This window comes from Semicossyphus pulcher, unplaced genomic scaffold (genome assembly GCF_022749685.1).
Source record: "Semicossyphus pulcher isolate SPU_LCO1_2020_fin unplaced genomic scaffold, fSemPul1.0.p SCAF_7, whole genome shotgun sequence".
In the NCBI taxonomy this organism is placed as follows: domain Eukaryota; kingdom Metazoa; phylum Chordata; class Actinopteri; order Labriformes; family Labridae; genus Semicossyphus; species Semicossyphus pulcher.
The window spans coordinates 6,422,263-6,449,785 of NW_027211748.1; the positions used below are offsets into that span (position 1 = coordinate 6,422,263).

Consider the following 27,523-nt stretch of genomic DNA (forward strand, 5'->3'; position numbering starts at 1 on the left):
AGAACTGTCCTTTGTTCTTGCAACTTTTATCCTCAGAAATGGTTTTTCAGGTGTTCACACTTCATCAGGTTAATATAGAGCTCTTAAGAATTCAAAACCTCCAGGCTGAAAGATAATCTTCGTAGCTGTTAAACACCGCGTGGATCTCATGTTCTCACCGCGTGCTGGACAGAAAGACTTCAACGCTTCAGGTTTCCATCACCGAGCTCGAGTGTGTCTCAGGCTGACGAGCGGACGGCTGTTCTTCAGTGTCAGTAGTGAGGTAACGTGGCACAGGAACAAGCTGCTTTCTGGCACCTGTAACAGCCTCTGGGACCTGAGAGTGAGAGGCCTGTGTCTGCTCACATCCAAACACATACACAATTAATAATCTTAATTGTGCTTGTTTCCTCAACTAATGGCTCTTTGCTATCCAATGCTGAACGATAATCAGACTAAGTCAGTGTAATTGTGTCCTGTTTCCCCTCCACGCTCATTAAATATCAGGACATCATCTGGTGTCTCACTTCCTCAGCAGGTCGGCTGCTCTGTGATGGCGCCGTTTTAAACACGACTGGATCACAAAGCTGGAGGTCACGCCACAGTTTGTCACGCTGAGCAGCCGGCTCTAAAACATCCTGGAGCGTGTTCAGCTTTCATGTCCAGCACTTGGTACACTACAGTCCCTGCTCGGGTTGCAGATGTTTTCCAGCATTAACACACACGCACACGCACACATACACACACATTCTGTGGAGACAGGCTACGTTCAGGCCTATGCACCGATAGATGGCGCTTTTGTTTGTAGTGTTCAGAGTTGGCGTTTTGAGTCTGCTTCCTGTTTTAGGCAGCCTCGCAGCGTATGACTTGATGTAACGTGCATATAATATATATATAAATATATATCTGTGCTATCACAGGGAGTCTGTTGTACACCACTCGTACGCTCAGAGTGGATTTTAAAGTTACTTTTTCAAAACGCTTGAAGTACAGTGTGTGATGTTCTTGTGCATCACCAGGGGGCGTGGCCGTGAGGAGTGTGTTTTTATAAAATACCATTAAACAGTCATAGAGAAACACAAAAAGAGCAGCCCTTCCAAAGGGTCTGTTTTTCCTGCACTTTAGACTAAAAATGGAGAAACAGGGAGGTGTGTTTATTAAAGCCATCGCAGACACATCTGATGTTCAAAATGCTCTTAAAAGTGAATCAGAGGAGATGCAGGAAGTGTGCAGTGTTGGATGGGTAAATGAGGGTCTACTCGGGGGTCATCAAAGTCAAAGCAAGCCAACTTCATGGCATTCCAGGTCTCATTTTGTAACGGCTTCACACACACACACACACGCACACACATACACACACACACGTCGCCGGACATTTCAGAGGTCTCGTTCAGAATGTTTCTTGTTTTAAAAGATTTTGTACTGAAGCTAAAGACTATTTTGAAGTTTGCTTTAATACAGTCGGCAGTGATTGGACTGTACCACAAAGACACTATTTCAGACGATGTCTATGACAGTGGAATGGTATTTTATAATGTTCAGTTTTTAGATGAGAAGCTTTTTACACTGCATTCAAGTGTGTTTGCTATTTTTTGTTCCTACAGAAAAGTACTAACGTTAATCTATCTTTGCTATGTCGGAGAGTCCTTGAAGGTTTTGTACTTCTCAAAACTTTTGTAATCTTGATTTATTTGTAGCTACATTCACCAATTGAACAAAAAAAGGTATAAAATTGATTGGACTTCATTGATGTATTATAACACAGAACATGTAAATACCAATTTTCAGATTTCTTTTGTTGTGTTGTCTTTGCCCTCACCTTCGTCTCTTTCTCTCTCACTCACATGGCTGCAGCCCGCAGCCTCCTGATCTGACTGTTGTAATATCACTCAGATTTCAAGGTCTAGAATAAAATCTATTTTGATAATATTAATGTTTGCTTGTTTGCTTTTAATTTGCTGCACTGACACAAATGTCTTTATGCGCTGGAACTATACACCAGAATGGGCTGTGAGACATGTCATGAACACAGAAAGAGAAACCAAATACACTCGACCATCTTCAGTTTTAATATCTCATAAGTATCCCAACACACTTTGGATGCATTGCCATTACATTTTGTAAGCAAAAATGTATGTTCCATAAACAATGAAGCCAAGACCCTGCAACTGTTGAATCTAGTGCCATAATGTGGTTTAAATGAGATGTTTTGCAAGATAGAAGCTAGATTGCATAACATTTAGTTCGGTAGTAGACAAAATAGTCCCTGTGGATCAAGTCCAGAGCCACTACAAGGTAGTTTTTTTGTTTTATTTGTCCAATATGTGGTTTATATCCAAATGCCTGCTAAACTAATGCCTTTTCCGTCAACAGCAGCTACTTTGTGTTGAAGTGGCAGTAAGCAACATGAACATTTCAATGTAAAAAACCTTCCAAGTACTCCGCTACACCAAACATGCACATGCATTTAGCAACTGGTGTGTGCTGCGCAGCCGCTGTGTAGTTCATCTCTCTGCGTCTCTCTGCAGCACCGAGAGGATAGAGAGAGGAGAGGAGCTGTTTATTCCAAAAAGTTCGCCTTTTTTTTTCTAACAAGCTAAATTCAAAGGGGCGGGCGCTCACAGTCACAGATCTGCAATCAACATCATTTCAATTTCATATTGTTGAAATGCAATGATCAACACTTGTTATTTTAACCAAATTGTTACAAAATAATGTCGCTTACTGTAGCTTTAAGTGCTAATTCGGAAATGCTAGCATGCGAATGCACTTAACGAAGGTTGTGAAGGGGGCAACATCCTGAACTGACATATTACGCTAACAGAAGTGCCAAAAACTGCAGTCCATCGAATTCCTTACCTTGAATACAAGAATAAACAAGAAATACACACGCAGGGATGGATTGTTATACAACACAGGTGCAGAGGTAAACTTGCAGGAGGTAAGCCAGTCACCTCATTGGGTCTCAGAAAATGTATTGGGTGGACTTATTACAGTCCTGCCTCAGACACCGCGAATAGTGTTTGTCATTTTTATGAATTATACCTCATGCTTTTACTGTAGTGCTGCAGTGATCACATCTGTCTGGGTCAAAATCATAAGGGGATGATTATTATTACCGAATTGTTCTTCTCTGCTTTATTTCTCTTGCAGCTTACCATATCATTTGTAGCATAGCCATATATGAAGTAATGACACAGACAGCTTTGCAGAGCAGAGCTGGAATACGAGGGCATTTAATTCACTGAGTCACAGCCATGTGAGTACAGGAACGCTTCACAAACGCATACAGTGAACTCATGTTGGGAGAGAACTCAGGGACGGTTGTTACAGTGGCAGCTCAAAAACCTCTTACACATGAGTAAGAAGAGAGTCTGAGTATGTGACAGCTTGTAGTAACAGGATACAACAGTTATTTTTTTCTACATGTTGTCATTTATCCAAACATGAACACTGTAAGCAGGCTGCTGATCATTAAACAGCATTTGTACCAAACCTAACAGCTGTTTACAGACTGGGTGGGCACAGAGAGGCCTGATTCTCCTTTTAAATACTAATATCAGTGTATCTGATAGAAGAGGGCCATTAAAATGAACCAGAAGCCAACAAACAACAAACATGTGTATGTCACTTTGGTTCCTGGTATTGGACATATTAATAATAATAATAATAATACATCTTATTTATATAGCGCTTTTCATGATACTCAAAGTGACTTTACATTATTAACACAACTAAAGAAACAAAATAAGAACAGAAGAAACACAATAAGAGGAACGATTAAAACAATGAAAGATATCAGCATCAGAGGTTAAAAGCGTCACCCCAAAAGTCACTAAGCTTCCCCTCCAGAGTATCTGTCCTCTTTTGTACAAATATGGTCACTTCTGGCTCCAATAAGGAACTAACTAAAGGAGAGCCCACTAGCCTGTCTCAGTGCCTCCATCCAGCTCTCTCACGCAGTGAACACATGTTAGCATGCTAGCATTGTGTTTGTGTGCATTCATGCAAATTCACAGAGCAGCTAGCGTGGCTGGAGACTTGTTGAAATCGTGTGGAACAAGAAGCTTTCACCTCCTCTGCTATTTCACTTTGCAGTTTGAGCTGCTGAAAGAGATCAACCGGATAAAGGTGCCATTTTTTTAAATGTCACGTAAATTATAAAGCACTTAGAAGAGATATTAGACAGGATTTATAATATGGAGTGACTTCTTTCTCACTTAACCTTCTGCTGCTGGTGTTCCCGTCTGATGATGACGGTTTTCTGTCTGGATGTTTTATGTGGGTTTGGTCCCGGGAGGATTTCACGTACAGTTCCCACCAAGTACATTTATTGTGGGGCGATGAGTAACCTCAAAATTACACCTACATATATGTTATCTTTAAAATATCTGTTGGTTTTAATAATGTGGTGATTATCGAACTCTTGGACCGTTACTTGTTGAGAATCAGCACTTCTCTGACCCAGCAGTAGGTGTTAACTTCTTGCTTTCGGACCCTTGGGGCCTCCTATTGCTCTCTGTTTGTGGCCTAAAGGTCTCATCTGCATTTACGTGTTTGTACGTAAAACATGTTATTTTTGGCCCAGCACAGTGAAGGTTAAGAGCGTCATGATTTACACATCACTGACTTATTGGAGGAAGAGCAGTGAGTGAAACTAGCAACTACTGATCTGAGTTTAAATATTGGCTATGGGCAGTAAAATGTTTCTGTAACCCGCAGCCATGGAAGACAGGGTTTTCCTTATAAGTAAATACGATTATTAAAAGGAAATCTAAAGTTAAGAATACTCCAAGATTAAGGTTACATGTTATATTCCATGCTTCTACTGTCAAGAACCACTGTCTCTGTGTGAAAGAATGAAAGTAGAACAACTTTAAATTAAATCTAAAAAAAAAGAGACCTCTTCCTCTTCTGGTATGTAGCAGCTGAACTGTGGCTGTGCTCTATCTTGTTACAGACGTATAAAGAGCCGCAAAAGGATTTGTATATTTGCACAGGCAGATGATCCACATTTAATGGGGTTCAGTGGATGGTACCTCATTTATGTTACATGTGCTGTAATTACCAGCAAGGGTATAGTTTCTGTCTTGACTGTGACTTAAAAGAAATGATGTTATAAAAATCCATATGGGTAACTTCTGGTAAGCTGGTATTTGCCTTTCAGAGTAAAAAGATGTTTTGGCTACAGTGCTGTATTGATCATGCACAATTTATTCCTCATTTGATCTCACAACTGTAGCACAATGTTTAAATTTAACCCTTTGTTAACGCCATTATCTGTTAGTTAGAAATATGTCAGGAAATGTATTACGGACCATTTAGAAAGTCTGTAATCCATTGATTTAGATTTTAGTGATGGTTTAGTTTGGTTATGTTTACTGATTTTTTGAACAGTAGACAGACATCTGAAATGCCCATAAAGGTGTTTCAGACAGAGGGTGATGCAAATGTTCACCTTGCATGAATTTACAGGACCATTCGTGTTTATTGGCCCCAAATAGCTAATGTAATGAACAGACGCTAAGCTAGTTAGCAACAACTATTTAGCCTGACAGCTAGCTGTGTGTCTGTGTGACTGATCTCAGAACTGATCACTAACTCCCTCCAGTTTCTCTCATTCCCCTCTTGTCAGTCGTGAAGATAATTCATAACGTTCAGTAAAAAATCTGAAACTGTTTCAAGTCTGAACAGGTCGATGCAAGAGTTCACTACTTCTGGTGTATTTTATGACTTTTCAAGGGTATTTTACTCCACAGTGTAACTGGTTAAAGGTGCTCAAAGAAACACACAGGAGGGACTCAAAATAGTGTAGGTCTGAGGTGCTCTTTGGACGGGGATACATGAATGTATATGCATAAAACATTTATCTGGTTTCCTAATGAAGGCTCCAATGCTGAAACACATAGAAGTTTCAATTTCAATTATTGAAATAATGTAGTTATTATACCCAGCATATGTAAATCAATATCTCCTGCTGAACGTTAGAACACTATGCACAGAGCGAGGACTGTGGATTTGGTCTCCTCTCTTTTGCTGCACACTGGAGAACATTAATCAGCCAGTGTGGTGAGGAGGGATCACAACACAACTAAATTACTCTATTCCGGCACATCGTTTGAATATTTTACTGACACAGACACCAGAAAACTAAGTAGGTCAAAGGTTTTCATGTCACCTGAAAGCCAGTTCTGTTTCAGTAACAAATATGTGTGCGTTTCTTTTTTTAGGTCTTTATCTTCTGTCCCCGTCAGTCGCAAAGTTTTCTGTGAAATTCTGAGCAGCTTCATGTAATGAGGTTTACTGTTGGAGGCTGTTTATTTGTCTCCGTCAGCATAAATGAAAAATATATGAAGACAAAAAATTGAGAGCCAATTCTAAAGTGAGCTGACTGCCTCAGTGGATATTTAGTGGGAACATTATAACGGCTATATTTGGATTTTTAAAGTAAAATCAGAGTAAAATGATAAATACATTTAGATTTATAGTTATATTTCATGTTTCTTTTGGTATTTAATTTATTATATTTATTTCTGTTTTCTTTGTCTGCTAGAATTCTTGAATAAAAACTGTCATGTAGAATATTTTCTTTCTTTGTGTGCATTTCAGTTTATAAAACTTGCCATGATGATGAGGCTGAATGAATTACTCCAATGCTGAGGGGCAATTGTACAGTAACACTTTAAAGGTTGGGCAGACATTTTACTCTAAAGCACAACCTCATCGAGCTTGTGTTGTCACAAGTGGGAAAGTCGGCAGACGATGAGCACCGTGAGGGAACATGTTTGTTCCAAATCCATTGCCAATCCATCTTGAGACATCTCACCTCAGAAGCTCAAACACTCACTGCAGCTTTTTGGGAAACAACCAGTTCAGTGATTCATCATAGAAGTGAAGAGGTTAGTATGTAAATTCTGTCCTGATATAAACCCAGTTATTCAAAGTAGATTATCTGAGGATGCTTTGACTATTGTATTTGTTTCCATCTAGGGTGGCAAAGATTTTCAAATACTAAAATGTATCCAGCACGGACGACTAAAGTGAAAGCCACTCTTGCAAGGATAGCTGTATGCAATATTTCATGCATGCATGGATAATTTAGGACGCATTTTTTAGGTTGAGTGAGTGATATCTTGTCTAACACTTATTAGGTGTCACCAATGGCTGTATGGGTGTCACTAAGAGAGATGACGAAACCAGCTCTTCCTCTCATGATTCCCTTCTGTTTCCTCCTACCACCACCTACACAGACTGCAGATCAGCCCCACACTAAAGGAGGGAGAGAGGTCTCAACTGTTTTTCTCACAAACTTCACATTTAACTAGGGCAAGCCCACTTCCGTAGGCCGCAGCCCAAAAGGTTAAAAATGGGTGCATAGATGAGTTTAAACCACCCGAGCAGGTTTCTAAAGCAATGACTTTGACAGCATTGGAAAACCTGTTCTCCATGTGTGGTTAGACTGACACACAAACTGAATTATGTCCCTTCAGTTGCGAAGAATTTACACTTCTGATGGCGTTTCACCTGTTTGTATTGTAATAAGCTACAAAAGACAGCTAGCAGTCTAGATTAAAGCTGTTTTTATAATGAAGAAATGTCTTAAGATATAACCATCTAAATAATAAGCTAATAATACACAACTGTTAACTCACAGTTCTTCAGAATGTTAGTTTCCTATTACCCAACATCACATGCTAACTTAACATAATTTATAGGAAGGAAATGACACATCGCCATCTATCTAACCGACCATATACACGGCGGCCATTTGCCCCTTGCGTTATGCTCAGGTTGAGAGCTGTGAAATCCAAAACATTTCACCACCATAACAAAACTTCCCTTTGGATCAGCAACTAAAAAGACAATTGAAAGTAAAAATACAGAGGGACATCGGGGCCTAGGTTACGACGGAGTATTAGGGCCACATTAAAGAATTTTTTTTTTTAAGATTTCCAGAATAAATTCATAATATTACAAGAATAAAGTCGTAATTTTATGAGAACAAGGTCATAATATTATGAGAATAAAGTTGTAATTTTACAAGAGTAAAGTCGTAATTTTATGAGAATAAGGTCATAATATTACGAGAATAAAGTTGTAATTTTACAAGAATAAAGTCGTAATTTTACGAGGAAAAAAAGTCGAGAGTTAAGTCATAATATTATTCTCGTAATATTACGACTTTTTTTCTCGTAAAATTACGACTTTATTCTTGTAAAATTACAACTTTATTCTCGTAATATAATGACTTTATTCTAGAAATCTTTCTTGGCCCTTATACTCCGTCGTATTATCTCAGGGTAAAACAATGTATTAAAAAACAAATTAGCTACAGTTTGACAACAGCTAACATTAAGATTCAACCACAATGAAATTAGTGTTTGATCGATCACAAGAGTGTGGGAATAACATTTTAGAATAAATGTACAGCTTTGCTAGCATATTGTGTAACACTATCAATGGTCACATTAACTACAACGTGGGGAAATGCTAATGTAAGCAGTACTCTAAATGATGTAACTGCTGTTTTCTAGTTTGTCAGTCTCATAAATATAGGGAATCTGACAAAAGTTACAATATTCACTGTTTTGTGTTTGGAGACGACAAATAATAGTGAACATCTGGAGGAACATCAGGCAATAATTCAAAGTAAAACAGCACACTTGATAAACGGCTGGCTTAAGCATTTAACCATTCCAAGCTAACATACAGGTACATTAGCAAGCACTTTATACTTTTCCTTGTATTGTGTAATATTACCAAAGTGCTGTTAGCTTTCAACCACTTCCTAGCAAATGGTTATATTGGCTAGTAAGTGGGTGAATGCTAATGTTAGTTTTTTTCTAGCTAATGAGCGATCACATATGTTGTTTTAACTTGAAGATTTCCCTCCAGATTTTCAGTTTTTTAGATGTTGATAAATCAAGGTGTGGTCAAATGATCATTTTACGTAAATCAACAATTTATATGACCAACAACCTGGAACCCAATGGCATTATGGCACAATTTAAGCTTCCCTAATGGAGAGTAAAATCAAAGGAAATTATAGCCCCCTGTGTGAACATGGCGAATTTTTGTCTCAACTTTAAAGTTGTAATATACAAACATATTTATCATCAAATCCAGTGCCTCGCGTAGCTATATTCAAACCTATACGTCAGTGGGCGTGGCTAAAAGTTGGCTGTGAAAAGGATAGACGCGCGAGGGATATGTATTGGAAACAATGAAAGGGTTGAAGATGGTTTGAATGCTCAACTCTTTTACGTGTGACAACTTCAGGGACTGAAAGAAAGAATGATCCAACTAATTAAATAAACATTATATACATGTCTAAATATCTGTAAAATCAATTCATAAAGAAATACTGGGAGGATCAGTGCCATTTTGTGCCTTAAAATGAAGCTTCATTCACGAGACAGTTAGCTTAGCATAAAGTTTGGTCAATGGTAAAAAGCTAGCCTTGCTCTGTGCTAAATCAGAAATACTTTATTAATCCTTCGGCACATTAAAGTTGCTCTGATACAGAGAGAAGCATGGAGAAATATACGGCATAAAAATAAAAGTAAGAAAATTGTGAAATATTTGCATTATATATACAATAAAATAATAAATAAAGGTTAAATGCTGAGAAGTCAGAATGAAATATAATAATCAGAATAAAGTTAAATACAAAATAAAAAACCACTGCCTTTAAAAGTCAAAATCTACAGTCTCATATCTCATTCGTTACATCTTTCCAAAATTGGTCCAAACGACACATTATGGTTTTAGTGTTTAGTTTTATTCAAAAGGAAAGATTCAAAATGTTAACTTTGATTTGGATTTTTTAACAAGGCACAAGAGGTTACCTCTGGCCTGCATGCTGCTCTTCATCACAGCTCTAACTGAACGCTTTCCAGTTTCTCACACTTGATCTCTCTCCATGTCAGCAGGAAGCATTGAACCACAATGCAATGCAGCAACGCCTCTGTGCTATGGCCTGTGTGCAGAAGACTCAAACTACGACACAGGCCCTTCTATAACCTCTTCCCCCCATGTGTTTCCTCCTCCCTATATTGGCTAGTAAGTGGCTGAATGCTAATGTTTGTTTTTTTCTAGCTAATGAGCGATCACATATGTTGTTTTAACTTGAAGATTTCCCTCCTGATTTTCAGTTTTTTAGATGTTGATAAATCAAGGTGTGGTCAAATGATCATTTTACGTAAATCAACAATTTATATGACCAACAACCTGGAACCCAATGGAATTATGGCACAATTTAAGCTTCCCTAATGGAGAGTAAAATCAAAGGAAATTATAGCCCCCTGTGTGAACATGGCGAATTTTTGTCTCAACTTTAAAGTTGTAATATACAAACATATTTATCATCAAATCCAGTGCCTCGTGTAGCTATATTCAAAGCTATACGTTAGTGGGCGTGGCTAAAAGTTAGCTGTGAAAAGGATAGACGCGCGAGGGAGGCGGAGATCAGAACCAAGGCAACAGGCACACTAACAAGCACTCCAACAGTCTACGGAGTCAGAGGGCAGAGGAGGGAAAAACGGTCACCGACATATATTCTCAAACTGGCACACGCAGGAGGGTTTGACCGTTTTATGAGGGATTGATGATTGCTCCCATCAAGCGTTTCACCTGCTGATATCTGAGGAAGAAGTTAACTAAAAGCAGAGAAGAAGAAGAGCATCTGTGCAGCGAAGAAGACGTCAAAGGAGACTGCTTCTTGGATTCACACACAAAGATATTTTCTTTTACCGGTGAGTATTGGCTTTATTAGAGAGTGCTTTTCCTTCCCCCCCACCCCCTAGGTGTGTAACATATCTATTAATACAAATGGTGACTTTGGAAACATGCATGTGGGGTCGGGTGCTTCACTTTCACGGTGCTTGTTTTTAAATGCAGCTCAGACAGAGGAGTGAGGATCAACACTTGGCTCAGGTTTAGGTGTTGCACAGGACAGAGTGACGGCTTAACAACCACATTCAGAGGACAAGACAGGAGCTACACCTTTGGTAAACAGTATAAATAGAATGAATTTAAGCAGCTCAAGGTTACCACTGTTCAACTTACTGCAGCAAACAATCCTACTTAATTGTTTTTTTAATTTTCTTTTCAATTTAACCTTTATTTGACAAGAAATATCCCCACTGAGATACAAAATCTATTTTACAAGGGAGCCCTGGCCAACACAGCATTAAAGATCAAACGACAGACTATAACAAACAGAAATAACATCAAGCAACAAATTAGCAGTGCTCAGAACAAGACAAATAAAAAAATATCCGTTTTAAAATCATCCATGCTTGTAAAATAATCTAGTTAAACTCTGTTGCTCATAAAAAAGTGCTTTTACTAAAGACAGCAAGTTCGAGGAACGACTGCATAATTCCTCAAACTCCCAGTTCACCACCACATCGGAAAATAATAATTTATTGAAAAAATAAAGAGAAAACAAAACACACATCTAAGCGGTACACAGCAGAACGTAATATCCCAAGCTGAAAAAAGGCCGTGTTAATTAAGCGCAGTCACATTGTTGTGGTGCACCTGTTGCATGAGCCCTGCCTCTTTGGGTGTTAGTTATTCAGTTGGCAGTCTGTTGTGTTTTATTGTGATATTCTCTTTGATCAAACAAGATTGACCGGTCTCATATGTGCAGTCTAGTGTCATGTCTTTCGTAGGTTTTTAGGAAGTTACACATCTCGACTCAAGACTCATGTTTTATTGTAATCATATGTAACAGAGGGATTTACACACAAGTTTTTCTTTAATCTCATGTCTGTATTTGATCATAAAGGCAGCTGGACATACCTTCTGCTTTATAAACCAGTTCTACCCAACTAAAATCATGTGTAATGCCCAGATAGTTTTGACTTCTGAATGGAAGTTAAAAAGTTATGTGTAAATAAAAACAGGAACTTGTTTTACCAGAAACAGTGTCTTGTTCACTAGCTGGGGGCAGTTTCCATCCTTGGCACTTTCTATCAAAGAAATAGTGCCTGAAAAAACAATTTACAACGCGTTCTATAGATTACCCAGAGGGACCGGGATGTTTCTGGAAAATATGCAGCTTTTTTAAATGAAATGTATCAGTGTTGTGTGCCTCTATTGAGTTACTGTACAGGCATCTCAGAATCTGAATGAACTATGTACATGTTGAGATACCACAAGAAGCAAGTGATAAAATAGTTTCTTTCTTTCGATTTGGGTGAAACGACCCTTTAAGGCTGTGGTACGACAAGCTGTCTCGCAAAATTATACAACCAGAGTAGTCCATAGTCCATCAGTTATTGCTGACAGGAGAAACTGCATACAACTACAACATGCTTTATGTCAGGTCGGCTATAAAGTAACGGTAACTGGATTATAAAAGTGGACCTTACAATAACAAAATCAGTGTACTGTAAGCGCATGAGGTGAAGCAGAGTTTCTCATTATCAGGCCGAGAGAAAAGAGAGCCATTCTGAGCCAGTGACCCCATTAGGCACAGGCCATCCAATGATGTTTAAAAAGCTCTCGGGGTGCGCTGGGAGTCCCAGGCCTCGGGCCCATCATGATCCCCCCCTTGGTTTCAGACCGCGCCCGGCCGGAAGCAGGCTATTCTCGTCCCCGCTTTGTGCCGCCGAGCTATTCTGACGCCGTCTATTGTGTCCGAATGCTTTCCATGACTCTCAGCGATTTCAGTGGGTCTGCCCCTTAAACCCCTCCATTATGGACGGGCTTGCTTTGCCACATTTGCTGCGTTGGCTTTTGCATTCAGTCGCCCACCCCCCCACCCCCCTTCACAGCAGCCATTAACTTTTGACTTCTCAGCTAACGTTACTACTCTGGGTGTTGTCAAATGCCAAGTTCAGATCCACAAAAAAGTCCCAGTTTAATGTTGTTTCACTCTGCTTCTGCTTCTTATGCTCTTTTATGGCTTAAGTTGGTGGCAGATATTCTAATCTGACAATGGAACATATCATTATAAAACCCTGCTCTTCATGAGATCAGAAAAACTACAACAGCATCATGCTTCAAATCCGAATGGGGAAGTTATTGGTCAACTAGACTGTGACGAAATACATTTCCACTTCCTCCTTTTGAGAGCAAAGAAGGATCTACCACCATCTGAATTAGTCGAACTCTTTCACAATTGTAAATGTGCTGTCTTTTTCCCGTTCAATAGGCTGACAGCTTCATGGAAGAAAGATGGATCTGCTGGGCAACTGTGAGCGTCTGATGGATTCTGCTGCGATTGTGGACGTCTTCCAGCAGACCCAGTAACTCCCACTGCCGCCTATGCCTCCTGCTGAATGTGGAAAGCCTAGGATGGAAGACCCACCAAGTGCTGCTCCGAGGCACTGGAACAACGCTCTCAACCTTCACCACCTCAACGGTCTCACCATCTTCACCACCATCTCCAACCAGACAGGGACCACCGCCACCGGCTGACCAGATTCCAGGATGTTCATGAATTTCCGGCGTATCCGAAAATGCCAGTGTGTGCAGCTGATGACCACCTGCCTGGTGCTGTCGGTGGTGATGGTTTGCTGGGAGCAGCTGGACAGCAACGTCGTCAACCATGTTAAGTCCTACTCCTTCCGCTACCTGGTCAACCGCTTCAGCTACATCAACAAGAGCCTCACCATCCCGCGAGAGCAGGCCAAGAGCTTCAGCAACTTCCCCTTCCTGCTGGACCACCCGGATAAGTGCGCCGGCCAGGACGTCCTCCTCCTCCTCTTCATCAAAACGTCCCCAGAGAACATCGAGAGGCGAAACGCCATCAGATCCACCTGGGGTAATGAGACCTACATCCAAAGCGCCCTGGGAGTGACAGTCAAGGTGGTGTTCGCCTTAGGAGCTCCTCAGACCAAGAAGGAGGAGCCGTCGTGGAGCAAGAGGAGCGGGGTGGGTTTTCAGAAACGGCTCGTCTATGAGGACCGTCTCCACGGTGATTTGATCCAGCAAGACTTTTTAGACTCCTTCCACAACCTGACCCTGAAACTCATCATGCAGTTCAGCTGGATGCACAGCCGCTGCGCTCACGCCCGCTTCCTCATGACTGCAGACGACGATATCTTTGTGCACATGCCCAACCTGGTGAGCTACTTGCAGGACCTGAGCAGCAGGGGCGTCTCGGACTTCTGGATCGGTCGAGTGCACAGAGGGGCACCGCCGATCCGCAGCAAAGACAGCAAGTACTACGTGTCCTTTGAGATGTACCAGTGGATGTGGTACCCAGACTACACAGCGGGGGCCGGGTACGTCGTCTCCAGCGACGTAGCGGACAGGATCTACCAGGCCACGCTGACCCTGAATGCCTCTCTTTACATAGACGATGTGTTCATGGGCATCTGCGCCAATGCCATTGGCGTGTCCCCACAGGAGCACGTCTATTTCTCAGGTGAGGGCAAAGCACCCTATCACCTCTGCATCTATAACCAGATGATGACCTCACACGGTCATGTGGAAGATATCTACGACCTGTGGAAGGCAGCAACGGACCCGCAGGTGAAACAGAGGACGTCTGGACTCATAGGGAGGCTGTACTGCACGGCTGTGAAAATCTCTCTCCTTTGTAAACCTTACCATTTCAACACCTACCCTTGCAAAGCAGCCCTTTTGTAGTGTTACTTCAGGGTCATGTGTGTGACAGAGAGAGGGAGTGAAAGGAGGATCATCGCTGCGAATATTACCTCAGTCCTTTCAGTCGGACAAACATGTCAAAACACTGATGCGTGTGTGTTCTGTGTTCCGTGAGGCAAAGAGACCGGACGATTCATGTTTGTAAGTTACTAACATTTTAGTGACCTTGAGTCCGCAAGGTGTGAACATGTGATAATATTGGCTCTGCATTGACGGCAGAATGTATTAAAATGATACTCTAAAAAGAAGCCACTTAAACCCATCATGCTCACCAACAGGACCTTAATTGATGAAATAGTTCAGTACTAACATCCTGCTTGTCTAACGGCTCTGAAACAACACGCCTTGCCCAAACATTTAAGGCAAAAAAAAAAAAAAAAGGAAACCTCATAATTTCCTCAACACATTTAATTACCGTAAAAGTCAAATTAAATGATAAAGTTTTTCAGACGACTGGGCCTACATGAGGTCTGTGTGTCTAAAATTATTACACAAAGCAAAAGTAACACATTTGGGCGTTGCTGTGAGTCAGTGTGTGTAAGAAAAACACACAGTATGTCAGTGATGCGTCTCCGTGTGACGAAGTGTAAAATTCCTCACAGGGAAGTGGAGAAGATGAGAAAACACTGTGCAAACAGTTCCAGTGCTGGAAATACTTCTGACGCAAAAATCCATAGTTTGTGTTCTATGAAACTTTTTTTGTAAGAATTTGTGAAAAGCTGTTTTTTAATGAAATAAAATCTCACAAGTGAATCATGTTTTATTATTTTTTTTAGTAGTGGTCATCGATTTGTCAGTTTGTCGGCCTGGAAACATTAAAATGTGTATTGGAAACAATGAAACGGTTGAAGATGTTCCTGGTTTGAATGCACAACTCTTTTACGTGTGACAACTTCAGGGACACCTGTACATTACCGAACATATTTTTGGGGGCTTTTGCCTTTATTCAGTATGACAGCTGAAGAGAGACAGGAAACGTGGGGCGTAGAGAGAGGGGGTTCACATGCACCAAATGATCACAGACCGGGAGTCGAACATGCGGGCCTCTTTTCAGACGGCACCTGCTCTACCAACTGAGCTAAACCAGCGCCCCACGTTACAGAACATTAAATCAACAACTTTATTACTTTTATATAACAGTTTATATAGTTAATAGTTGTATAAAAGAATGATCCAACTAATTAAATAAACATTATATACATGTCTAAATATCTGTAAAATCAATTCATAAAGAAATACTGGGAGGATCAGTGCCATTTTGTGCCTTAAAATGAAGCTACATTCACGAGACAGTTAGCTTAGCATAAAGTTTGGTCAATGGTAAAAAGCTAGCCTTGCTCTGTGCTAAATCAGAAATACTTTATTAATCCTTCGGCGCATTAAAGTTGCTCTGATACAGAGAGAAGCATGGAGAAATATACGGCATAAAAATAAAAGTAAGAAAATTGTGAAATATTTGCATTATATATACAATAAAATAATAAATAAAGGTTAAATGCTGAGAAGTCAGAATGAAATATAATAATCAGAATAAAGTTAAATACAAAATAAAAAACCACTGCCTTTAAAAGTCAAAATCTACAGTCTCATATCTCATTCGTTACATCTTTCCAAAATTGGTCCAAACGACACATTATGGTTTTAGTGTTTAGTTTTATTCAAAAGGAAAGATTCAAAATGTTAACTTTGATTTGGATTTTTTAACAAGGCACAAGAGGTTACTGAGGAGCGCAGTCTAAGGTTCAAGCTTTTGTATGACATAACATAACATAAAGATTAGAAAGACACAAACACAGCGATGGATATAAAGTTAAAAGCGTATCATAAATAATTGCTCCTCAAATTGTCCTCTGTTAGAAAAGTAAAGATTTAACTTGTGTAGAAGTTCACATTAACATTTTTTCAAGTTAAACGAGGCGTAAAATAATTCAAAGCCAATGTGTTATTTAATCTGTCAGATAGATTGGAGCCCTCTGAGAGTGGTTAAAAAGCGACCGTTAGCAGCTCTGGCTTTTGGCCTGCATGCTGCTCTTCATTACAGCTCTAACTGAACGCTTTCCTGTGTTTCTCACACCTTGATCTCTCTCCATGTCAGCAGGAAGCATTGAACCACAATGCAATGCAGCACCACCTCTATGCTACGGCCTGTGTGCAGAAGACACAAACTACGACACAGACCTTCTATAACCTTTCCCCCCATGTGTTTCCTCCTCCGCAAAGCACAAGAAGAAAGGTACAACAGTCGCCTCCTTAGATTGGGTATGCAAACAAAAGCACACACACAATCTACAACCCAATCACGCCTCTTTACATGAAGGAATGGGCTTTGCCTGAGTGTGTGTACTAGATTTCTTCTCACTATGATTTTCATTCAGGCCTTTTCCATCTGACATGTGATACGTAGAGCCAAAAATACCCGCGGCAGCGGGCAGAGAGTCATCAGAGTCCTGAGTGCGTCTGATCCACGGAGGCATCTGGCACCGACCTGACAGGAATAATGAGGCCTGTGCGTGTTTCAGTGCGCTACAGACGTGGAATAAATGTCAGACACCTTCACACACAAGCTAAACTGGTCAAATTCAAACACACATGAGCATTCAGAGTTACAACAGCCTGTTAAATAAGACAAAACACTAACCGGTATCTCATTAAACCTAACTTTATCTTTTATCTAATAAAGCTAACTTCTCAGCATCTCTCAATTAAGGTCACAAAAAGGTCGCCCTCTCCTCCCTTCACCTCGTCTCGTCTATATGTTTATGTAGGGCAGCTCGTCCTGAAATGTGATGTAGCCTGGATTAGCTGTTCCCCCAACAGCTGCTCTGTTTCCAAGTCAACACATAAAGAAGAAGAATTCACACAAAGGACCGAAACACACAACCAGCTGTTTCCCAAACTGCTGTGAAATGAAGACATCAGGATTTCAGTACAGAGCCGGTAAACATGCAGGTATGTTCATTCACAGTACGTGAGCTGTTTGGTCTGATCCCCCTGGAGATACAAATCAGTTTGTTATTTTTAGACCCATTAATAAGAAACAGCACATGAGGAGTCAGCTGCTAACATAATTCATCAGAACAATGCAGCTCATCTTTAGTCACTTCCTGACCGCTGGCTTTGCAAAATAATGCTGACAAAGTCGACCTGCTAAATATAGACGCAGACCGTGCTGGCTAATGTACAAGCTGCTCGCAGAACTTAAACACTGAAAAAACAAAGATCTCAGAATAACAGTCAGCTCCTTCTTTAGTGCAGAGGGCATCAGAGGGTGTTTATCAGTGTGTAGAAATCTTGTCAGTTGCCTGGTTGGGGAGACTAAATTTGCTAAATATGGACATTTTGTCTCTGAACACATATGTTGCCAAATGTGCATTTGCTCAACCAGTTGTTGAGACGTTTGCACAATTTATCTGTGACTCGATGTGAGAAATACTTTTGGGAAATATGTTCATTTGCTTTCTTGGTCTGAGTTAGATGATAAGATTGACACCAGTTTCATGTAGGCATGCTAAACATGCAGTCACAGCCTGCAGCTGGTTAGCTGAGCTTGGTTAGCTTAGAGAAACATCCGGCTCTGACAACAGCAACAAAATCTCTTTTCAGTTTCTTTTTTTTCCACCTGTGGATAGAGCTATGCCAACTGTTTCCCCATGGTCTTTATGCTAAGCTAAGCTAACCATTGCTGGCTGATCTGTACAGATTTTAGATTTGTATTTGTCCTCTTACCTCACTCAGCAATAAAGCAATTAAATCAACCTGCTAACTGTGCTGAATGCATGAAGTGTTGGTTCAGACTCTGTTACTAAGATAAAACTACAGGTCCAAATAATTGTATCGCTTTGAATCTCCTGCTCACAAGGGAAAGATGCATGTGACAGAGAGACAGACAGAAGCTAAGCAAATACACACAACTTTAATGTTACTTGAATACAGCATATATGATTGCATATTCACAGCAGCTTTTTTAAGAAAATTGCAATAAAAGTTGTGATATTTGTAGGCTTTTTTTGTCTGTGTAACACATGACACATCGACTGTGTGCGACAGGGACAAACATTTTAAGAGAGCCATCTATCGGCTGAGCGAGCCGTTTGTCTTCTGACATCTCTGCTGGTCGATTTCAGTGTCAGGACTATAAATTAAATGTGTAAAAACTGAACACTAAAGTCAGTAAATGCTTGTTTTACACCGTGCATGCACATTCAATGATCCATATGGGTAAAGAACAATCTACACATTATTTTTAATATACATTGTATATATTGTATGTACAAAAAAATCAATTCTTACAAAGTCCAAATTAAATAAACCTACTTCTTGTGTTTATGAGACTTTATGGTGTTAATGTTAATCATTCTTCTTGTATAAAACAGTGGATAAGTTGTTGGGAGCACATTCAGTACGTCGTATCCACAGGACTGTTAAAGAGAAATAATGTGAAATACTACAAAGGCTGCATTTTACACGTATTCAGAGGCAGGACGGGCTCAAGCTATTTCTCCATGTGTTCAATGTTAAACTGCTTCCTACAGATGAACTATTTTATTGTTATAAATGTTAGCTTACATTTTAGAGGGAAAATGTTCTGATTGGATGGATATAATTTAACTCAGATACCCAACAATACCTCAGAGGGTAGACAGTTTAAACCAGGACACACTGTGCGGTAGAAACACGTGCTGTGTTTGCTTCACAGACAGGGTGCAATCCTGTTTGTACCCACAGGTTGACCGCTGACGTGCGGTTGACACCTCTAACTGGGACAAAGTGGTTATTCAACATTAAAATAGGTCAGAATGTACACATTTTCTGGTAAATTGTTTCCACAAACCAACTTGGAATTTCCTAACCATAGCACGCTTTAAAGCACAAATGATTCTCTAGATCAGTGGTTCTCAACTGGTCTGGCCCCAGGACCCACCACCACCTCCTAACTGACAAATCACGACCCACATTTTTTAACCACTGAAATATATTTATTGAAATGAAAAATTGTGCAATTTGGTCCTGAGACGGAACGAAACATTAGAGTATGTCAACATCACAAAACACGACAGTATTGTGTCACCCAGAATGGCCGGCAGGTCATCAGAGGGAAGAGGAAATGATTCCCTCTACAATTCATTCACATAGCAGCCTTTTTTTAACAGAAATAAACTAAAAAAGTGCAACATAAATGCAACCACTGTCGGGCTCATCAACTTTCAAGACTGTAAATGTAACTGTAGCTGGGAACACAATCAGTGGATACATGGGGTCTGAGTGAACTACATTACTACTGCACGCATGTCATAAAAACCCATGTCCTTCAAAATAAAACCGTAGCATAGATTTTTTTACCACTTTTTTTCTTCAAACACACATCCGCGACCCATTAAAAAAAGCTCAGAGACCCACTTTTGGGTCCCGACCCACCAGTTGATAACCAGGGCTCTAGATCATCACACAAGCACAACACTGAGGGACAGTTATTATTTTAACACATAGTGTACATATATTTATTAAATTCTAATGATACTTTTTGATTGTTAAATGTATGATAAAATTATTTCACTGCTACTTTACAATCAGTCACCATTCTGTTATGATGAAGCTTTGCAGCCCTGAAGCTGAGTCCTGAAGCATGAAGCTGCGTGAGAGCGTTTATCTTTATTAGACACTTGCTGGTTTTACAGTTTGGAGTTATGCATGTTTATTTAGACAATAGTCAACATTTGTCACTGTGTAGAAAATCTGCCAACTTTAATGTGTGCCTCATTAATGTCATATTTGCAAAAGGCTGTGAAGGATTTTCAGATTCAGTTATTTATTGTCATTTCTCATCATTTGTTCAAAGTGAAAAATGTCTTCAGATTGTGAGCACAGATTGGTTAACAATGTACTTCCTCAGGAAAAGAGGTGAACCCAAACAACTGCAAAGTAACAAGAAAGAGATCAAATCAAATAAATGTGGCTGTGCTGGGAGATGAAAACCAAGCATTGCATTATCTCTTATCTGATAGGCAACGCTCATAAAACTTTCCACACAGACAAAACAGACAAATAAAGAGGCACTAAACTAACCTCTGATTGGTTTTTGTATTTTGGTGCCTCTTAAAGGGCAACTCCGCCAATTCTACAAGTCAAAGTGAGTAGAAAGTCTCTTAAAGAATCTTGGGGAACTCGTGCACATGTAAATTACAGAAAGTTGTAAAAGCATTTTGTGACTCCAGCAGGAGCTGCAGGACATCTGATTTTTTTTTTAAGAAAAGCCTCAAGTGATGTCACTTGAGTCAGCATCAGTTAGGACGCAAGAGTACATGCTCGTAGGATATCAGACCTCTGTAACCCGCTATTCAAGCTCGTAAAAGTGCTGAGAGCATGCCACATTGGAATCTGACGTAACTGTTAGCAGCTGATTTGCATTGTGGGTAATGTAGTCAATAGGGTGGGACAAAAAAAGAGGAACTTAATCTGTACACTGTCCATCTCGAGTCTAACTATGGTGTAGGATAGGTTTGCTAAATGGACTGAGAAATGTAACCAATCCTACTGTCTGTACATCCAAACTGTACCCATCTAACACCATGGTTTTAAGTATTGTAGCACTCTTTATGTTTCATGATCGGTCCAGTGCAGAGCTACATAACCACAGATCCTTCATCATAGGCCAGCCATAACACAAGCACACGTTTAAACCAGCATTGATCGCCTAACAAATCAGCTGTGGTCTATTATCTTTTGAGACCGTCACTGTAAAGAAGTTATTTCATGCCTGTTAAATTAACAGCTAGTGAATAATAAACTCTCTGTAAAGAACTATTTTTGGCTTATGTCACTCAATTTGTTGGCGCACTGTGTGTATGAATGAATCTAAATATTTAACCAAATTGAATCTGAAATTGGTCGATACAAGGTCAATATAATAGTATTTGATTGTGCATCTTCATCAAAATTTGTAGAATCTAACCTTGAGTAGTCATACCGCTAAACAGCCTCACATTGTACCAACCCATATTGCAGTTTACTCAACTATTGATATGGCCTCAGGCAGACTTACTGTCTCAAGTACACCCGGCCTCCATATGATATTTAGACATGGTGTATCTGAGGAGAATCATAAAGGATTTTATTATAATGTTCAAATACAATTTGAGGCATTTGTTATCAGGAGGGGAGACTCAAAGAAATTTCACCCAACATCTCATGAGGAATATTCTTAACCTCTAATCAGAAGAAATAGCAGACCAAATCAAAATAAAGTACAGATTCAGTGAATTGCACATCTTCAGTTCTTAGGTTTTTACGGGTATAGTTATTAGAATGACCTAGTACCCTCTGTGAGTAAGAAGACACTTAGTATTTCCCCACCAATACATGATCTGATTGTTATATAGGGAATGGTTATATACTGTAGTTTCCCACTAGGTGGTGCTGTGTCACTAGGTTTCCAGTGATTCTCCCTGCTGCTTCAAGTAAGTCATATTTAAGGCGTGAGTGTGTAGGCAGAGTTTCTATGCTAGTTTCATTTAGATTAGCTCCATCTTTAAATCAGCAGGTTCCCTCGTGCACCATGTAAACAGGTGCTTTACAAACGCCTCACTAAACTACAGACTTACATGAACATGAGTGCTCCACAACAGGAAATAAAGCAGGTTGACTTACAGTAATATCTGTTTATTAAGACATTCATACAATTCTGGGGAGGAAGAAATCTGAAAAGTAGTCAAGGGGGAGGAAATAGCAATATACTCTGGTAAGGTTAAAACCACGTCAGCAAAATATGGCCAACCAGTGAGGAATTCTGATAGAGCAAGTGGGACAAAAAAAAAAAAAATGGTACAGTTAAATTAAAACATTCACAAAAGATAACAAAGAGCAAGTGAATCTACAGTAAAACGTAACAAGTGCCTCTATTAAGCAGACCCAAGATACACCGCACATATGTTAGCATAACATAATTTGCAGACTTTATACAGCACTTATACCTTTTAGTCCACAAGTAAGTTACTAAACGGTGGAGAACATCGAATACACACATCTTAATTGAACATTGAAAGAAATACCTGATAAGGACCTTTATGTTTACAGACCCCATGGCTTTGTAGCTCCAACCAGCCGGCTGCCGAGGTTAGAATCTACAACTGTCCGAGAGGGGACCACCATAGAAGACACCTCGCTTTTAACACATACCAAAATTCTGATCCAAGGTTTAGCATTTAGAAGTTTTTTTTCCCCCTCGAATAATATAAGCACAATGCAAGTGGACGATCGCTATCACTGCGTTTAAAAAAAAAAGATAATTCTCAGGGCTCAAATCAGGTCGGCCACATTCATAGGCATCTCCTCCACGGTTGTATTGTAAAACGTCTCGATGTCCCGAAGAATCCTCTTGTCCTCCTCAGTGACGAAGTTGATAGCAACTCCTTTTCTGCCAAAGCGTCCACCTCGGCCGATTCTGGAGAGGAAAGACGAACAACGTTGAGCTCACACAGGAGACAGAGGTGCACGCATTAGTGGAAAATACAATGCAACTCACCTGTGAATGTAGTTCTCTCGGTTGGTAGGAAGGTCATAGTTAATGACCAGTGAAACCTGCTGGACGTCAATGCCACGAGCCTGAGATGAGAAGAAGGAATTTAAAAATCAGCTTGTTTTCAAATCAAAGAGACAGATTGCAAAAACATCAACCACATTTTAATGTCGCTCATTAATAAGTAACAGATTCCTACAGTAGAAGAACCCATTGTGGAGAACGAGCCCTACTCTCCCAAAAGTTTGGTCTGCTTGGTCATTTTTGGACTGTTGCAGGATTAAACACATTTTGGGTTTCACAACTTATTTGACATTTCTTACACACTGCCCATCAACTCCTCATACTAACCAGAAGATCAGTAGTGATCAGCACTCTGCTGGATCCGGACCTAAACTCCCTCATAATCACATCGCGCTCCTTCTGGTCCATATCACCGTGCTGTGAAGGGACAAAATTTGTCAGTATTATTCATGCCTTTTTATAATTCAAACACTAAAGAGTATTCTGACAGTTTATGCTAGCAGGCAGAGACCGGATCGTACCAGAGCAGAGACGGTGAAGTCTCTAGCGTGCATCTTCTCAGTCAACCAGTCGACTTTTCTCCTGGTGTTGAGGAAGATGACAGCCTGGGTGATTGTTAGAGTTTCGTACAGATCACACAGGGTGTCCAGCTTCCACTCCTGCAGACAGAAACAAATAAGTAATGTATGGTTAACTGGACAAAGCTAACCTAATTATAAAAGCCCTCAGCTGGGCCACCAAACATAAAAAGAGCAAAGCTAGTATGTAACACAGGATCGTGAGACGAAGGACACGGGACATTAAGAAAGAGGTCCCTCCAAGCCTCATTTCAGACCCTGTGCCTTTAATCTCCTTCCCTGGTGTACCCATGCTTACACGGCCACATGAGCCAAACCTGAGGCCTGGCTCCTGCAGTTTTAGCAGGGTGCTTTAGTGAGAAGGGGTATTGGACAGTCATAGAGTTAAAGAGTTTTATTTATCCTCTAGTTAAGTAAACCCACCTCTCGCTCCACATTAATGTAGAACTGTTTGATACCCTCGAGGGTAAGCTCTTCTTTCTTCACCAAGATGCGAATGGGTTCCCGCATGAACTTCTTGGTCACCTCCAGCACCTCTGCTGGCATGGTGGCAGAGAGCAGGACCACCTGGGGAGAAACATTTCATTTTACCACCAGACTCAGCAGACTAAAGTTAGAGCTTGGTGCAGTGTTATGAAAGTCAAACATTTACTTTCAGATACGTGTGGCACTGCACCTCGAGACAGAAGCCAATGAACATTAAGAAAGAGGTTCGACAACATCTCATTTTCAGCACAGTGCACAATCATCTCCTTCCACGCAATACTCTGCTAGCATTATTGCATGAAACAGACAATCTGGATCACACAATTATAGCAGAATTCTGTTAATGCAGAAGGGCATCTTATTAGCCTGTGAACCTTTAGTGTAGTGTGACCCTTACCTGAATGTTTGTGCTGAGTTTCTGGAAGATCTCATAGATCTGATCTTTGAATCCTCGACTCAACATCTCATCAGCTTCATCCAGAACGAACATCTTGATGTACTTTGCGCCTGCGCAGAAATATGGCGTTAGATGTCAAACCTTTACATGTGAAATGAGTCATAATTGTTTCAGAGTGCTTTTCTGTTGAACAGGACCTGTGTTACTTACACAGATGTCCCCTGTTGAGCATGTCGAACACACGTCCCGGTGTACCCACCACTATGTGAGGAGCCTCCGCATCGAGCTTCTGTATTTCTGTGCGGAGGTTAGTCCCACCGATGCAGGCATGGCAGGCTGCTCCCATGTAGTCACCCAGTGCCAGAATGACCTTCTGGATCTAGTGAGGGGAGATAAGAGCAAAAACACAACTTGTTAGGATCATTTTGTGCAGACGGCCTGACAAGACAATTCAAAGAGTGTAGAAAAACTGTTTAAAGTGATCAGTCAAATAAAAAAAGATCTCTCCATTTCTAGAGTCAGTCCCGAAAGATGGTATGCCATCATGTCACCCAGTTTTCCACAGAAACAAATTAATATAGACAGCACATATAACTCAATAAAGCCAGATCACCTTTTAGACCAATGTAGCCATGGACACAGACTACACCAATCATAAGAGGATGCTGTAGTTTCACATTTTCACAATGTTGACAGGATGGAGAAAAGAAAATGGAACCCACGTACTTGAATTAGTGTCCTCAATGTGCTGTCTAGGTCTGAGACACTGTTGAGGTCATTGTGACCTCAGAACAGCATACCTGCTGAGCCAGCTCTCTGGTGGGAGCCAACACCAGAGCTTGAGTCTCCTTATGCTCAATGTCCAGCTGCTGCAAGATAGAGATGGCAAATGTGGCGGTCTTGCCAGTGCCTGACTGTGCCTGGGCAATGACATCAAAGCCTAACCACAAGGGGACAGCGTTTCCAGTTAGTAAAGTTCAGAAGTTTTCATTTGATACAGATTGAAACATGTATGCAAAGAGCCAGTATTGAGTGATCAGTATGAATAAAAAAGTATCCCCATTATTGGGTAAGTCCCGAAAGATGGTAAAGCATCACTTCACTCAAAGTTTCACAAATCATTTAGAAGTAAAATTTAGTTCCTGTACCTTTGATGCAAGGAATGATAGCCCTTTGTTGAATAGCAGATGGCTTTTCAAAACCATATGCATATATTCCCCTGAGAAGAGTCTCCTTCAGGTTCATATCATCAAAGTTGTCCGTAATCTCACTCCAGTTGCTCTGAATTAAAAGGACAAAAACAGGCTAGTGAGTACAACTGTGGACACAAAGTCAATATATTTATTTTAAGCTTTGTATAGAAAACAAATGTCATTCATGTTCTTACCTCGATGACACCATCAGGCTCCATTCCATCTGGCCCCCCATGGCCTCTATCTTTTGAGCTGTTTGAGAGAAGTGATACAGGTCAAAATTCACGTAGAGATCACTTTAAAAATCACACCCATTATAAAAGAGGACAGGCTATTAAATTAAAACTACAATGAGCAGTCCGAACTACCACGTGTCATTTGACTGTTAATTGGAAAAATAACTCACTTAACTTTTAAAGATAATAACGTAAAGGCTGCGTTAGATGAGTAGTGAGCGGGTCTCCAGTGGACCGGGTTACGCCCAGAGGATCTCGTTACAGAGTTCGGGCTGTCGCTGGGCGCACGTGTCAAATCCAACGAGCAGACCTCGACTACCTTACCGATTATGTAACCACGAAAGGTGTCGGACAGGCTCACGCCTATAAAGTTTTGTATGAACTCGTTTTATAAAAGCGACAGTCACGCCCGTACACTTACAGCATATCTTAACATGGAGCTCTGCTTCAATAACGTGTGCCAATATGTCGGGCAGTTGGGCCTGTTCTGCCAACGGGGGCTTCGGTTTCCTGAGAACTAGGCCGAGCTGCAGCCTGGCCCGACGGTTCGTCTAGCCCAGACCACCGGCCATAATGGGAAATAACTGCTCAATTAAATAAAACCCAGTATTAATACGATATATACAACTAGTTAGGAAATTCAAACGCATTGAATTTAAAGCACTTGTAACGGCATTTTTAGAACTGCGGTGTAAATTAAGCTAACGTTAGCAAAGCTAACTGTTGGCAACCACCTCGTCCACACAGCGGTTGTGGCCTAACTAACTAGATATTACTAATTCAGCGTGATACGGAGTGCACAAGAGCTTGACACACTTAAATACGTCTAAAAATGAAGATTTGTTTTTAAAAATAAGATGAACGCGGCGATTTTACCTGTTGTAATCAGCAGAATCGCTAGACATCATCCGTACCCAACTTCAGCATGCGACTGGAAAGATCGCTGACGGCGACGCCAATTGCCTTTATGCAGCCGGACTACTTTCACGTTGGACGAACTTAACGCTCTGTTCGGTTGACAATATCGTGCCAGTTGACATACATTGGACGTTGGAGCAAACGTAATTTTTTATATTTGTCTAATATATACAAAACTATGTTTTAGTCACTGAAAAATTGTGAAAATGATACCAGACTATATTAATCAGCGGAAGGATATTGCAGTAATAAATGGTTCTTGGGCTGCTACAGTGGCCCTGGCAGGTCAAAAAGCTCCTGACAAGGTTGTGCAACATTTTTTTGAAAAGGGTTCGCGTGAGGGCGATGAAATATAATTAATTTAATACAGTAAGGAGATGAATGCCAATTTAAACCAGTGACATCCATTTTCTCTAAGATTGTTATACTTTATCTATAATACAGTTCTTCTGTTTTCCCATTTTGTGAGAAGTTTAAAGTAGAAGCCAACTGTTTTAGAACACATTTAACAGTAGGTGTCTGCAGATGGTCATCTCGATTTAAATCATATTTAGTACCTAGCAGTCTTTGCTCCC

The 27,523-nt window shown here is 40.4% G+C and overlaps 2 protein-coding genes and 4 non-coding genes across 6 annotated transcripts; 1 reads left to right on the plus strand and 5 right to left on the minus strand.

Moving 5' to 3' along the window:
- Window positions 1-10,437: 10,437 nt before the first annotated feature.
- b3gnt5b (UDP-GlcNAc:betaGal beta-1,3-N-acetylglucosaminyltransferase 5b) lies at window positions 10,438-15,416 on the plus strand. Its single transcript, XM_069683912.1, has 2 exons — window positions 10,438-10,733; window positions 13,145-15,416. The coding sequence occupies exon 2, from the start codon at window positions 13,423-13,425 to the stop codon at window positions 14,584-14,586; it is 1,164 nt and encodes a 387-aa protein (XP_069540013.1). The 5' UTR covers window positions 10,438-10,733; window positions 13,145-13,422; the 3' UTR covers window positions 14,587-15,416.
- A 6,823-nt stretch (window positions 15,417-22,239) lies between these two features.
- Window positions 22,240-26,986, minus strand: eif4a2 (eukaryotic translation initiation factor 4A2). Its single transcript, XM_069685012.1, has 11 exons — window positions 26,907-26,986; window positions 25,989-26,046; window positions 25,750-25,882; window positions 25,402-25,541; window positions 24,812-24,980; window positions 24,602-24,711; window positions 24,142-24,285; window positions 23,662-23,799; window positions 23,468-23,557; window positions 23,123-23,202; window positions 22,240-23,041 (listed from the first exon to the last, which is right to left on the minus strand). The coding sequence occupies exons 1-11, from the start codon at window positions 26,936-26,938 to the stop codon at window positions 22,897-22,899; spliced, it is 1,239 nt and encodes a 412-aa protein (XP_069541113.1). The 5' UTR covers window positions 26,939-26,986; the 3' UTR covers window positions 22,240-22,896.
- On the minus strand, window positions 23,902-24,083 carry LOC138612272 (small nucleolar RNA SNORA81). The gene has a single exon (XR_011309632.1). It is a non-coding gene; the product is annotated as a small nucleolar RNA SNORA81 (small nucleolar RNA).
- LOC138612273 (small nucleolar RNA SNORA81) lies at window positions 24,379-24,558 on the minus strand. Its single transcript, XR_011309633.1, has one exon. It is a non-coding gene; the product is annotated as a small nucleolar RNA SNORA81 (small nucleolar RNA).
- Window positions 25,078-25,154, minus strand: LOC138612274 (small nucleolar RNA SNORD2). Its single transcript, XR_011309634.1, has one exon. It is a non-coding gene; the product is annotated as a small nucleolar RNA SNORD2 (small nucleolar RNA).
- LOC138612275 (small nucleolar RNA SNORD2) lies at window positions 25,632-25,706 on the minus strand. The gene has a single exon (XR_011309635.1). It is a non-coding gene; the product is annotated as a small nucleolar RNA SNORD2 (small nucleolar RNA).
- Window positions 26,987-27,523: the final 537 nt, after the last annotated feature.

Coding starts and splice junctions, on each gene's coding strand:
- eif4a2 (XM_069685012.1), bottom strand. CDS start 26,938: ATGATGTCTAGCGATTCTGCTGATTACAACAG. Junction 25,542..25,749: donor TATCATTCCTTGCATCAAAG/GTACAGGAACTA, acceptor CCTTGTGGTTAG/GCTTTGATGTCATTGCCCAG. Junction 23,558..23,661: donor ACTTCACCGTCTCTGCTCTG/GTACGATCCGGT, acceptor GTCCCTTCACAG/CACGGTGATATGGACCAGAA.
- b3gnt5b (XM_069683912.1), top strand. CDS start 13,423: ATGTTCATGAATTTCCGGCGTATCCGAAAATGCCAGTGTGTGCAGCTG.